The following is a 14,033-nucleotide window of genomic DNA, read 5'->3' as shown; positions in this document are numbered from 1 at the left end:
GAATATACATTTAGAACTTTTGCCAATCAAGATCTTTCAGGAATAATAATGTAACGCAATGGTTATACTTTGATATGATTGTTACAGAATAAACTCTATCCTCTGTATATATATAATCACTCTTTACTTGTTTATTAATTGAAACCATCCACTGTGGATGAAGGATTTTATATGACACAAAATATAACACTCCAGAAAATGTTAAGTAACTGCTCTGTTAATTTTCTGAATAATGAAATGTAATTATAAAATCAACCCAATTTAGAAAATGTGTAAGTCATAATTTTTTTTAATTTTGAAGTTTAATACCTGGTTTTCTGTGCTTTGATTAGAAGCATGTACACATGTCTTGTCTAGACTATAAATATTATAAACAGTGAAAATGCATAGAGATATTACAAAGTTCATGTTCTACCATGTATCTCCCAGACTATATAGGGCATTAAAATTTAACTGGCATAGTTTATAAGTAAGAATGCAATGAGAATTTTAATAAACAGTTTAACATGAATCTTCTTGTGACATTTCTGATATTTAGAAAAGAAAATACTTAACCCATTCACATTATTAACAGGAAAAAACTACTTTGTTCCTGCTTATCTTTTACTTTTTCATTTAGGAACAGCTCAACCACAGTGTAAGGCATAAAGAAAAAATATATAGTCAGGAGACTTAAATATGCCATTGTGAGCATTTATCATAATGAAATAGAATTACTATTGGCTCAAGATAAATCAATAATTTAGAAACTGTACTTTTAAACAAATTAATTTGTTTTTAAAATATTTTTGTAGGTCACCTCAGAGTTCCCAGGGACTAAACCACCAACCAAAGAGTAGACATGGAAGAACTCATGGCTCCAGCTATATATGAAGCTGAGGACTGCCTCATCTGCCATCAATGGGAGGGGAGGCACTTCTTCCTGTGGAGGTTTGATGCCCCAGAGAAGGAGGATGCTAGAGGGGTCAGGCAGGAGTAGGTGGGTGGAGGAGTGGGCTGAGGGATTCATGGAGGGAAGACTGAAAAGGTGGATAACATTTAAAATGTGAACAAATACAATTATTAATAAAGGAGAAAAAGAAAAAGAAAAAGAAAAAGTATTTCTGTCATTGTGATAACAATGTGACTCAGGATTCTCTATAGAAGCCATGACTAAACACAAATATTTTTATTTTCCTTGTATGTGGGAGCAGAACCCCAGGCTTTTTGACACTTGTGTGCATTTGAAGCATGTTACATGGCCACCAAGCTCTAAATAAAATAAGAAAAACACATTTATCCCGCAATCCAAAAGCAAAAATATAACCTCAATGCCTCATTTTGCTGATAGTTATTCTTTGATTCCTAGTATGTGTTCAGTGTTCAGAAATGACATAAAAACTAATAAACACATAAAGAGTGTTAGGAGATGGGGAACAGAGTTGTAAAGAGCAGACTGTTTTATGTATTATGGCACTTTTTGTTATAGTATATTTGTCACAGATTGGTGTAATTGTACATAGCTTCTTTTTTTTTAAGCACATATCCAAAGAATTCCCTTTGCCAAGAAAAGGAGACCCTTTCTTGTTGTCATCCACTGCATCCTTTGGGAAATCTCTGGAGAAACAGCACTGGCTTTCAAAAAACAACTTGACTTCTTGTCAAAAAAAATCTTTTAACATCTGGCTCAAAAATATTTGTATGGCAATAAGCCTGTCCCAGTCTCCTGCTCAATAAGCCTGAAAATTCAATAAGTGTTTGGAATGCTAAAACTAAGCTACCTCATAGTGAGCAGCTGTTAAACATTTTGCTGAGTATTCCTGCTGACCTGGCCACAGTGATCTGATGGAACTCTTCCAGCTTTAGGACATAAAGAGAGAAAAGGAAATGCCATCAAGCACTACGCAGATGTTTCTGAATACAATTACACTACACCATGCACACTTATTGTAATGTATTATGAAATAAATGGAGAAAAAGAAACCCCAGAGAACCTTGTGCTTTTTTGATGGTTGCAGTAGCAAAGACCTAATAATACTATTAAAATATATTAATTGTTTTGCTTTCCAATAAGAATCATTCACATCAGCGGTTTATATCTTTTTCTACCTACTCTACCACAAATAGTACTGCATGTGACACATGTTCATTTTAAGTATTCTTCAGAAACATTTCCAATTTTGTCATTGTGTAGACCACCAGGAGATATTAAATTACAGTTCAAAGTGGCTATCCTTGAACCCTGTATTCAATGTCCACATCAGTGTTACTTGATTTTGCCCATGTTTCTATCTGGGTGTTTGATATATTTTCAAGTATTCATTCCAATAAAGATGTCATAGAAAACATAGCAATATTTGAGAGAATTACTCCACTTAAGATATTTATATCTGTAATTAAAATTTATGATCCTTCTTCCAAGAAAGGATAAGAAACCGTGTTCTCCCCAGCTCTCTCTCCAAAATGTTGTGTATCAAACCATATGTTTATCAAAATTGAGAATGTAAATGATTGATCCTACTTCAAGTAGAATCCCTGAAGTATGACTTTTCCTGATTTTATGATCATTTATCCCTATTTTATCTGATTATTAAATGTTTTCTCTGTCCAGGCAGAGTAGAGGGTGGATTTGAGTTAGACATCATCAAGATACATTTTCCCAGGTGACTCATTCTATTTTCTGTGCATCTTTTCGGATTCTGCAGTCTCTTTCCTGTCACTGTGAAAGTTACCTTAAAGCAGTCATCCAAATTTGAGCGACCATCCTAGCTTTAGGCATGTAGAAATTACAGACTCTAGACTTTGCTAACAAGGTCCTCATTGCTACTTTTCCACAGTCACATTGCAGCACCAGTCAGGGGCAAACAATGATAATGATTCAAGTGAGCTCTGTAGGAAATCCTAGTATATATATATATATATATATATATATATATATATATATATATATATATATATATATAAACACACACACGAATTTCCTGAAACACAAACAACAATTATTAAGGTTTTGGTTTAAAAAATAAGCTAAAACATTTAAAATTGTGGAATCTTTATTAGATCTCTAAATACATAAGGCACATCAGTGCTAAACAAAATTTAAAAGGGTAGAGAATTTTATATATGAAGAAAGTGAGTAATGTTCAACTCTTTCCCCAACCCTTTTTCTCTTTGCAAATTCTCTAGTTTAAGTATGGAGGAGGGTATATTGCTCCAGTGTTGTAATGAAAAAAATAAGGCAAAACGGGAGGACCAAATCCCAGTGGAGAAGCAAAAGCAGTAGGCATCACAGGAAATGGATTGAATGCTGGAGCTTGGGGAGGCAGAAAGCAATGAGCAGAAGAGCACGGTAAGCCTGTAATACTGGGTGACAAAGGGAGAGAAGGACTCTGCTGCCAATTATCCATAGGGTGCCTTGGGCTACCCAGTGGGAAAGAAACATGAGCCATGTTGCCCCTGTTTGCCATTCTAGCATTTCCTGGAGTCACTTCCATCATTATCCCTGATCTAAGCGTAGGAATATATGGAGGACCTCGTGACTGTGAACCCCTTGGTGGAAAGAACCCCTGAGATCTAGGCACAGGAATATATGGCTTTGAGTTATTTCCACTTCTCTCAAGAACCCTGCTACCAACTCTTGGGCCTCCGATCATCAGTGCCATAGGGCTTCCAGAGACTTCTTGGGGCATATTAATAGAATCATGTCCCTTCTGGCTCTGGCTCTCCAGGCCCTCTGAGCTGTTTATTTCTGCTGTTGCTAGGGACTCTTCCTCAATAGCAGGTGTTAGTGTAAGAGGGAGTCTTGGAGCTCTTGGATTTTGAGGAATGCGGGCTCCTGTTCTTGGCACAGTGAAGGGAGGTCTCAAGGAGATAGGAGAGCGGGTCCAGACATCTGCATCATCCTCATCATCCTTCAACATGGAACTCAGAGAGCGGAGCTGCACATTGTGGCGTGTCTCCCTGCTTCCGTTTTTATCCACAGGAACTATTATGGGTGAATGGCTATGCCCTGCAAGCCTAACAAAAACAGAAATGAAAATTCAAATAAAATGGAAATACACTACCCAGCAAATATTTCTGGCATGTGATTGTATTTCACAAACATAGGAAATAAAGGAGTACAGATTTTCCCTCCATATAGTCATGTAAATACTTTCCTAGCCTTCTGACAGCCCATCCCCCACCAACAAACAAAGTCAGAAGTCACTTTTAATACATGATCTCCCATAATGGCTGCCCTCTGTGCCTGTTTAATTCCTTATCAATCAAAGGTAGTAAAAATGCCTATTTGCTTCCCAGTTGACAGAAAGTAACAGCTCTTTCAAGTCCTTGTGAGATCTATAACCCACTAAGCTCAGAATTCTGATTCTGGCAGGAATGTTATGAGAAGTCTCTGGGGAGTTGGCACAGGAACTCAGCATTACATTCTATTACAGAAGTCAAAGGAAGATTAGTCATTCTCTTTAAACATTCTGCTTCTTTCTTTATGATTCGTCACATATTCTAAACAAACTTTATTAAAATTTCTTCTTTTAATCTACATCAAGATCTATTAAAGCAACAATTTCCCCATGATATAGCCCTAATGTTTAGGGCTTTGCAACTTTCATTTCAATCTTACATTTACAATCATTAATGTTTTTGATGCTTACAATTCATAATATTTTCTACAATTACATTTCTTTAACTTTTACCTTCTGATCCTCTTGTCCTTGCCATAGTAAACACATTACTAACAACAAAATAATTTTTTGCCTTCAAATTTAACTGAGTTGAACTCAGTTTTATACTTACCCATTTTCAGTACAAGCCATGTAGAAATAGGATAAAGATTACTTTCATGAGATGGAAGAGCAAACCAGCTGAACACCAGTACCAGCCGAGTAGTCTGGAGAAGTGATCCTTGCTTCTGCCTCAGAGAGGTTTGGCAACGGGAATGAAGGCAGGAACCAACTGTATTATTCCATACTCAGAGTTCTATTAGTGAAGTCATCAGTTGCTAGGCAAAGGAGTGGAGAAGGCAGACAACAGGGAACGGAGAAGGGATAAATCTGTATACTCTTTCAAAGCTAAATGTGGAACTGCTTTTGACACAATAACAGTTGGACACAAAAGACATTTCCTAAATCAACTCTGCTACAGACTAGTTAGAATGAGAAAATATTTCAAACAGGGTTTAAAAGTCACATAGGCATGATTTGTTTCTCTCTTTTAAAGTTCTTATTATTGTTTTTCATTTTTAAGCTTCTCTTATTTTTGTTTGATGAAGCATTATCTTTTGTCCAAAGTTATTTCTGGACATTCTTTATAAAAGAGAGTTTTCAAATATCCCATGATGTTTAAACACATATTTTATTTATTATTATTACTTTGTATAATGCTCAATGCTTATTATGCAATATGAGTACCCTGCTTGAGAAGTCATATTAATATTGTAAGGGATAGGGATTAGTGAGCTAAACTGTCAACTTTTGACAATGAAACCAAAAAGCATTATGAAAATCTCCCATGATAATTATTGTGGACTTTGCTTTTGTGTACTATAGTCCTTTGCTTCATACTAGATTATAGTTTATTATCTGTCTATGTGTGCATATGTGACTATGCTTTTCCTAAAATGGAGTCAAGGAGATGTTTCAGTGTGGCAGAAGGATAAATGCCATGATGTGTATCACTGTTTTATGAATAGTTGACCACATTTTGCTTTCAAACTCTTTTGCAGGTAGCAGTTTTGATCCTTCCAACAGAAATATCACCTGTTTTCCCCTTTTACTAGGCATACTTTCCTATGGAATAATTGCTGTGAAAATACAGAGGCCATAAAATTACAATGATTTTTAATGCCACCAACTTAGAACATTTCGTCCACTGTACCTAAAATTCACTATGTAAAACTAAACCTTGGCCAGGAAGCAGGAGTAGTTGAGTTGGGGAGCAGGGTGGGGGGAGGGTATAGGGGACTTTTGGAGAGGAAACTAGGAAAGGAGATAAGCATTTGAAATGTAAATGAAGAAAATATTTAATAAAAATCTAAACCTTGAAAACCATCTGTTCTTTATCCAAAAATCAATAAGTATATCCTGCTATATTTTAACTAATATATATCTTATTGTTTTCATTAATGAAAGAAAAAGGGCATTTTAATATTATGTGTTCTGATACTTGTCTGGATGATAGAGATAAGAGGGAGAATGAAATAAGTACATAATGCCAATGCAAAGGATGATCACTGCTGGAAGTAACATAACTCATCATGGAAAGGATCTTTTGAGTCTTTCAGGATGTATCTTCCTGCCAGGATACCTTGTCTCTTTCTCTGTATGCTATTGAATGCTTTTATACCATTGAAACATGAAAGTGACATGTTCCCAACACATTTCCCAGGGGAACCTGGTCACTTGCCTAGCATGGTTTAGTATTAAGCAATCTTTTGGTTTCCAGTTTCAGTTTATGCTAGCTTCAATTTACTCCTTTTCCTCATGTAAAAGAAAACTTACCATTAGCACTGTGATAGGATTTTAAACTTCATTTAGCACTTATCACACAGAGGAAAATATAACCCTTAATGCTTATTAATTCTTAGAAATTCATACTTACATATATACTTTCTGTATGAGAGATTTAATGGTTTCATCTGAATAATGATATTAAAGAACTCAGAACCTACATAATGCTTGTTCAATTAGATATCATCTTAATTGGGATTCATGGAAGAAAAGCATAACTAATAAAGCCCAAGTAAGTGAGAAGATTGCCAGCCTGTGACACCTGAAAACTGTAAACATCCATTAGGTAATAACTAATATTATACCTTAGAAGGTGTTCACATGTTACTTACAGTGCTTAATTATTGCAGGTATTTATTAATGTGGTATGTGTGGATAATAATATAACATGTAATCCATAGTACTATAATGCATTTAAATTTTTCTAGGGAAAAATTATCTATAAAATAAATAATAACTTATTAATCTGAGTGGAATACAAATCTGATAACATTAATTACATGATTTAAAGCAAAATAGAAACCCATTCTTCAGATCTATAATGCCGGCTAAAATAGTTCCCACACAGTACATATGAGATTATAAGCTTTATTGTGATTCAATGTTGGATATATTTATATGGTCATATATCTGATTAAATGATGAAAATACAACTTATGAACAAAACAAATGTGAGTGAAAAATTAGGATAATATTAAAATTTTATAGTTTAGATTTTTAATATGAACTAAAGCTTCTATTTGATACAAAAGAAATACAATGATCTACTTGGACCATCAAGAGATAGATGTCAACCACACACTTAGTAAAATCTTACATGTTATGGTATATTTAATGACAGTGAATCCTAAAATTGAATTTAATTAAAACACAAGTTATATTAAGTTGATTAAAAATTAAACTTATAAAATTTTTTAAAAAGGCCTAGAATCGTCTCTAACATATCTTTAGGAAAATAAAAACAGAAACAAAACTGTTAAGCAGCCTAAACAATTTAGTTTCTTTGAATAAGAAGTCATAACATTGATGCTTTTTCTATTATTTGTTTGGATAGCTGCTCAGAGAAGGTGCAAATAAATAATAAAAAATGATAATTTGCCAAAACCTAGTATTGTTGTGAAATCAGCTAGGCTCTAAAGAATTTCATTACCCATGGCCTCTTCCTTGTGTCACACTTCCCATACCACTCTCAGCTTTCAAAGATCCTGTTGAGGTGCTATTCAGATGCTAATTGAGGACAGTGTAAATATATGTTTGTTTTTGTTCAGTATCTATGCTGTCATTAAAATTTTACTTTTCTGCCAGACTCTAGTCTTCTGTGTGTGTATGTATGTGTGTGTGTGTGTGTGTGTGTGTGTGTGTGTGTGTGTTTGTTGTTGCTAAAGAAACATTGTAGCTGCATAAGGACTGGAAAAGTACTATTTAAAATATTCTTTTTGTCTTCTACTTCAAAAAATATTTCAGGAGCTGGAGACACAAGGGTCAATCTCTCTGTTGCAGTCAGGCTAATAAGAAGGTGATGAAAAGATTGGCATGTTGATCTCCTGGGAGGCAGTTGTCAGAAAATTCTATCCTTTAACTCATCTTCAAATGTTCCCATGCCTGTAGAATGCTTTCCAAGTTTAGGATGTCTAAAAAGTACTCCTAGAAACTAGACCAGTTATTTTAGGAGTGTATGACTATTTAATTCAGTGCATTAAAGCATAGGAGTCATAAAAGCATGACATTAACCCAGAATAGGCTGTACAGTGTTTCTTTTCTGTATAGTAGCATTCTGCTGTGTAACCATGGGTCCTAATTCTGTCCCCTCTGCTGCCAGCTGTTCGGGTTGCTCTGTGTGATGAGACATGGGAATGAACAGGTGAGAGTAAGGTTCTCACCAACACTGTAGGCAAAAGCAATTTTCAATTTGTTCCTTACTCTGGATCAGTTTAGTGCTTTGATTCTCCCCTATCTCCCACTACGTGTATAGAAGAATAGAGAAGGAAAAAAAAGATAAGTAATTTTTGAGACAGAGTTTCTTCATTCTTTCTTTCTTTCTGGCTGTCTTAGAACTTTCTATATAAACCAGGCTGGCCTTGAACACACAGAAATCTACCTCCCTCTGCTTCCTGAATACGGGTATTAAAAACCTACATGACCATGCCTTGCCCAAGAATCATATTTTAAAACACTTACAGTTTATAATAATCTATGTGGGATTAGCTATATATTGAGAATTTATATGTTTACCTAATATTTATATTAAAAATTAAGTCATTTATATGAATAAATCCATTTTATACATATCAAAAGCAGAATTGTAAACACAAAATAAGAATGTTCTGATATCACAGATAATAAATGGCAAACAACATTCAAAGACACTCTATTGAACATCAACAAAAACACTTCATCTATTTTACCATGAGGTTCTCATAAATCATATAGATGTGTGTTTTAGCATATGTAATGTATGGACTTATAACTTTATTCATCCAGAGGTAGTTCTTCAAAGAAGAAATAATCCATGCTGAAATATTTACCCCTCCAATTTCTGCCTCATGCAGATGTAAAAAGTCACTGAATCCTGGGACATTTGCTGATATTCCAACTGAATGATAAGAACTGCAGACCATGTCAGAAAGATACTGGAGTAGACACAAATGGAAGAATTTGATTATATAATATCAGTATAACCTACATTAAGATCAAATTAAACTGAGAATAGAAGAAAATTCCAGCGATAGAAACACATTGCAGATTGGCACAGAAAGATAAAATTTGTTTCCAGCAACAGTCTTAAAAATAAATAAATAGATAAATAAATACAGTTTCAGAGTCTGACATATGTATAAGTATGACTTGATGATCAAATCCATTCATTTCCTCTTCTCAAATTTCCAATAAAACAAATATTTTGAAGGATCAAGATTCTAGAACCTGTAGGGTATCACCCACTCTGGGTTAAACAACCCTTTCACAGGGTTTGCCTGAGACAATCTGCATATCAGATATTTACAATACAAATCATGACAGTTGCAACATTACAGGATAAAGCATTATGAAGTAGTAATGAAAGTTGATATAATTGGTGTCACCACAACACAGGAAACTCTGTTAAGGGTCTCAGCATTAGGAAGGCTGAGAATCACTCTTCTGGACAGTTTGTTGTTTAAAAGCACTGACTACTTTTAAAGTACCAAAGTTTGATTCCAAGTAACCACATCACTGCTTTCAACTATCTGTAGTTCAATTTATTAGTATCTAATACCCTCTTCTATGTGGCATGAGAAACTGGGTATGCAGACAGTATACTATACCATACATGTAAGTCAATACACTGCACACATAAAATAAAAATACGTAAATATAAAGATATCAAATATTTTACTACTAGTTAACTCTTGAGTAATAGATTTAAGGAATAATATTGGAACAACAAAGCTTATCCTCATGGTTGAAATATCTAGATGTAAAGATTGCAGTACAAGAGAATAAAGAGTTGTATGTGTGTGTATAAATGTGCATATTGGGTTGAATTAGATGACTTTTCCTATCTGTTTATGTATTAACATTATATGCCTTATAAATTATGATAAATAAAAGAATAAATAATATGAAAGCTAATTTTAAAAATACATTGTGTGAAATTCTCAAGGAAAGAATAAAACAGTGTTAAGAAAAACAATTAAAATAAAATCTAATTATCCAATTAGAAGTTCAAAATGTTACAGTTTAAGGAAACCACTCATGGCATAAATGTGTATCCGTATCATATAGACAGGCTTAAATAAAAATATAGATAGAGAGGTCAGTGCCATATTAGAAATAATTACCAAGGAAAATCTGAAGGTATACTTAAATCCATGACCATTATATTTGAAAATCAAAAACTATTTTAGACCAATTTCTTCTTTCTTACACTGAAGACATCAAGATTCATATAAATGTATTTTAACAATATATTAAACACGAATCACTTGGATGAATTGTTTAGACATTTGATGACTTGAGATTTAAAAGAGCTCCCAATTATATTCCAATCTGAGTATCATTAATTAGTAACCATGTGAACTGAAACATATTTGTAAACTTCTGTGAATCATATTTTCCTTATCTATAAAGTAACATTATAAAGAAAATGATATTAAGTGATAAGCTCTATGTTAAAGGGAACTGTTATATAGTAAATATATATTTACTATAAAATATAATTTTTCCTTATACATGGAAGTATATTTACTTTCATTGAAAATACAAATGATAATACCTCGAAAATCCGTTTCAGTGTTGAGAGAATTAAGCCTTATATAGAAATTTCTTTGGAAACTATAAATTACCTGACATGTTAGGCTAATATACCTATGTGTAATAATTCCTCGACAAGAGAGTTTACGCATTTTGTGTTTTACCATGTGCATCACCATAGACTTTATCCACAGGTTATGTAAGTTTTCATTTCCTTAATCACTGAGATGAGGTGAATTGACCACACTAAAAATATAATGAAATCTGGGTCCAGCTTTATAATTGCTGCTGTATACATTTCATCAACTGTTGTATTTAACAGAATAAATAAATACATTGCAATTTTTATTTGACTACCTATTTAACTGGGCTTCAAAACCTTTTGTTTCACTGTAGTAATCATAACAGTTCCTATGGTAATTAGAAAAACTTGGAGGGTGGGGAATGGAGGTTGCTTGGATTCCAGACCTTGGAGACTGACTGATTTTTCTCAATGATTTGTTTCTTTTTCTTAGAGAAAAAGAATTTGTTCCACCCCTGCCATCCCAAACACTTCTCAAGTAGTCAAATAGATAGCTTGTTGGAGGAGGCTTGACACTTTTACAGACTGACTGTAATTCGATGTGGAGAAAAATTGCTGATGAAGCACAAAATTAAAACATTAACAAAGAGACTGATCTTAATTCTTTTCTGAACTATTGTGTCTGCCCATGTTACTGACATATATGTTTATTTAAAAGACATGGATAAACACAAGATTTCACAGTTATATATTTATAGATAAAGTCATTCCTTTATGTTTTAATTAGCTCAGGTCTTCCAAGTAAAATTTTTAAGTGTAACAAATTGACATGTGTTTTTATTTAAGGGAAGAATTCAGTATCAAAACACTATTGCGAAGAGCCAGAAACTGAAAAGAGCAACTAAGAAAAGCAATGGATAACAGTAGAATTCAATTCTGGTAAGTAAAAAAAATAAAAAGTTTCAACAGCTGTATAATAATTTATGAACCAGTGTTGCAAACATTTTTGGAGGCACTAGGGCAACTTCCATAATGTTAAATCAGAGAAACTGAGGTGAGGATTATGAATTTTCTTTATTATATTCAAGTTTTCAGAATTTTTCCTGTTTGCCAATTTCCATGTGAGACAATGACTTGATATGACTTGATTGGTATGTTCCTGGGCCCTGTTATCTTCAGTTTAAATACTCACTGTCTATGACTACAAAAACAAACACAAAAAACAAACAAAGAAAACAAACCACAGATTTTCCTGGTTTTCATATGGAATTACATCACAAAAAAACACTATTGTAAACAGAAAATATATTAAAATGTATTTCATACATCTAAACTGTATAGAAATACACTATACAACAAAGTACAATTTTTATAAACTATAAATGTCACTAAAATCATTTTGTCTCAGGCCTGAGGGAAAGTACTTATCCTGGAGGCTTATCAGAGGGATTGTTGATCTTGGTATGAACCGAAAGACTCTCACCAATCTAAAATGATATCTTTAGTACCTGTGGCTGTGATAGTTCTAAACAGAAGGTTCAATGTCTATTGTTACTACTAATAGGAAAGGCTACAAGTGGTCCAAAGACACATATAAACAGGCTATATTGACTCATTGAGGTAGCAAAGAGAAATAAATATCATCAGCTGTTCTACCTTGACTCCAATGTTACAGTACTTATGCCAAATAATGACATCTTTCAGATCATTTTTTTTTAAAAATAAATATTGTATATTTATATTTATTACATTATATGTTTATATTTTGGTGTACTATGGGTTTGTGAACATGAATATAGTTCAATACCTGCAGACAGTACATAGAAAGTCAGATCTTCTCAAATTGGAGTTACAGGCAGCTACATGATAAAAGTGTTGAAATATAAAACTCCAGTCTTGTGCAAAAGTAGTATGGAATCTTAACTGCTGAACCATCTCTTTTAACCTGTCAAGTCATCTTGCATACTCTCAGTAAAGTGAACTGAGCCAATAACAAAGAACAAGCATAGTTAAACATGAAGCTGAGAAACTCGAGTGTCAATAGCCAGGGAGGTAGTGTTGCAGAGTGATGCAGTCAAGGCATCCATCTTTCTGACAGTTGTAAATGAAGCAGCTAAATAATCAAAACCAGACCGGGGCAAGAAAATAGAAGCAGCAGAAGACTTCAAAGGAAGGCACAGAGTAGAGACTAAAGAGCAATGAAAGGTTGAAGAAACCAAAAATAAATAAATAAAAAATTCAAAGGCCCAGGTTGACACAACAAATTCAAAGAGCTCTGAATTCTTTAGGACCAAGAATCCCAAATCCCACCTGAGAACTACAACATTAAGTTTTGAAAAATCCTCTATGTCCACATCAGAAGCTAATGCCATGTACTGGGGAATCTTCAAACATAGGCTGACTTGCATGCTACAAGTCCACTAAGAATCAAAGCCTGACAAGCTGTAGGACAGAAGCACAGACACCAAACTCTCACTACTGCTGATGCCAAGATGTTCATGCAGACAGGAGCCTGGCATGACTGTCCTCTGAGAGGCTTTGCCAGCACATGACTGAGACAGATGCAGATTTCCACAACTAACCACTGGGATGAGCCCAGACACTCCAGTGCTTCGAAGAGTTAGAAGAACTGAAGAATTTAAAGAGGATTGCAAACACATAGAAAGAACAACATTAATAACTAACCAGACCCCTCAGAGCTCCCAGAGACTAAGCCACTAACATAGAGCATATATGGCTCCTGTAACATATGTAGCAGAGGACTGCCTTGTGTGGCCTCAGTGGGAGGAAATAAGCTTGGTCCTGTGGAGGCTTGATGTCCCAGAGAAGAAGGATGCTAAAAGGGGTGAGGTGGGATGGGTGGGGGAGTACCCTCTTAACAGGCAAATGGGAGGGGGTAGGGGAAAAAGGACTCATGGATGGGGAACCAGGAAGGGAGGCCACATGTGAGATGTAAATATATAGAATAATTAATGAAAAAGAATGAATGAAAAAGAGACTATATATTAAAAATGCAGGCATAAAGCAATGTGCATCAGTGCTTCTTGATGCTCCTACCTGCCTTCTGCCTATATCTGCCATTACTAAACACTAAGAAAAATGATATGCCCTCAGTACACACCTTGATTCCCTATCAGGGATGGTTTGTAGAAGAAAGCATCCATGTTTGAAAATGATGTCTAAATGAGTGGCAGACAAAGTGCCAAATCAAAGAAAGCTTTGACAGAATGTGTCAGATAAGATATGCTCAACTTTAAGGAGAACAGATAGAAAAGACAGATAAGGAGAGAGAGAGA

The 14,033-nt window shown here is 34.3% G+C and overlaps 1 protein-coding gene across 1 annotated transcript; it reads right to left on the bottom strand.

Moving 5' to 3' along the window:
* Positions 1-3,014: 3,014 nt before the first annotated feature.
* Prr32 (proline rich 32) lies at positions 3,015-4,901 on the bottom strand. Its single transcript, XM_021154143.1, has 2 exons — positions 4,774-4,901; positions 3,015-3,996 (listed from the first exon to the last, which is right to left on the bottom strand). The coding sequence occupies exons 1-2, from the start codon at positions 4,791-4,793 to the stop codon at positions 3,162-3,164; spliced, it is 855 nt and encodes a 284-aa protein (XP_021009802.1). The 5' UTR covers positions 4,794-4,901; the 3' UTR covers positions 3,015-3,161.
* Positions 4,902-14,033: the final 9,132 nt, after the last annotated feature.

The sequence above is a fragment of the Mus caroli genome, chromosome X (assembly GCF_900094665.2).
Source record: "Mus caroli chromosome X, CAROLI_EIJ_v1.1, whole genome shotgun sequence".
Lineage (NCBI taxonomy): Eukaryota > Metazoa > Chordata > Mammalia > Rodentia > Muridae > Mus > Mus caroli.
This window is presented reverse-complemented; position numbering and strand designations above follow the sequence as displayed.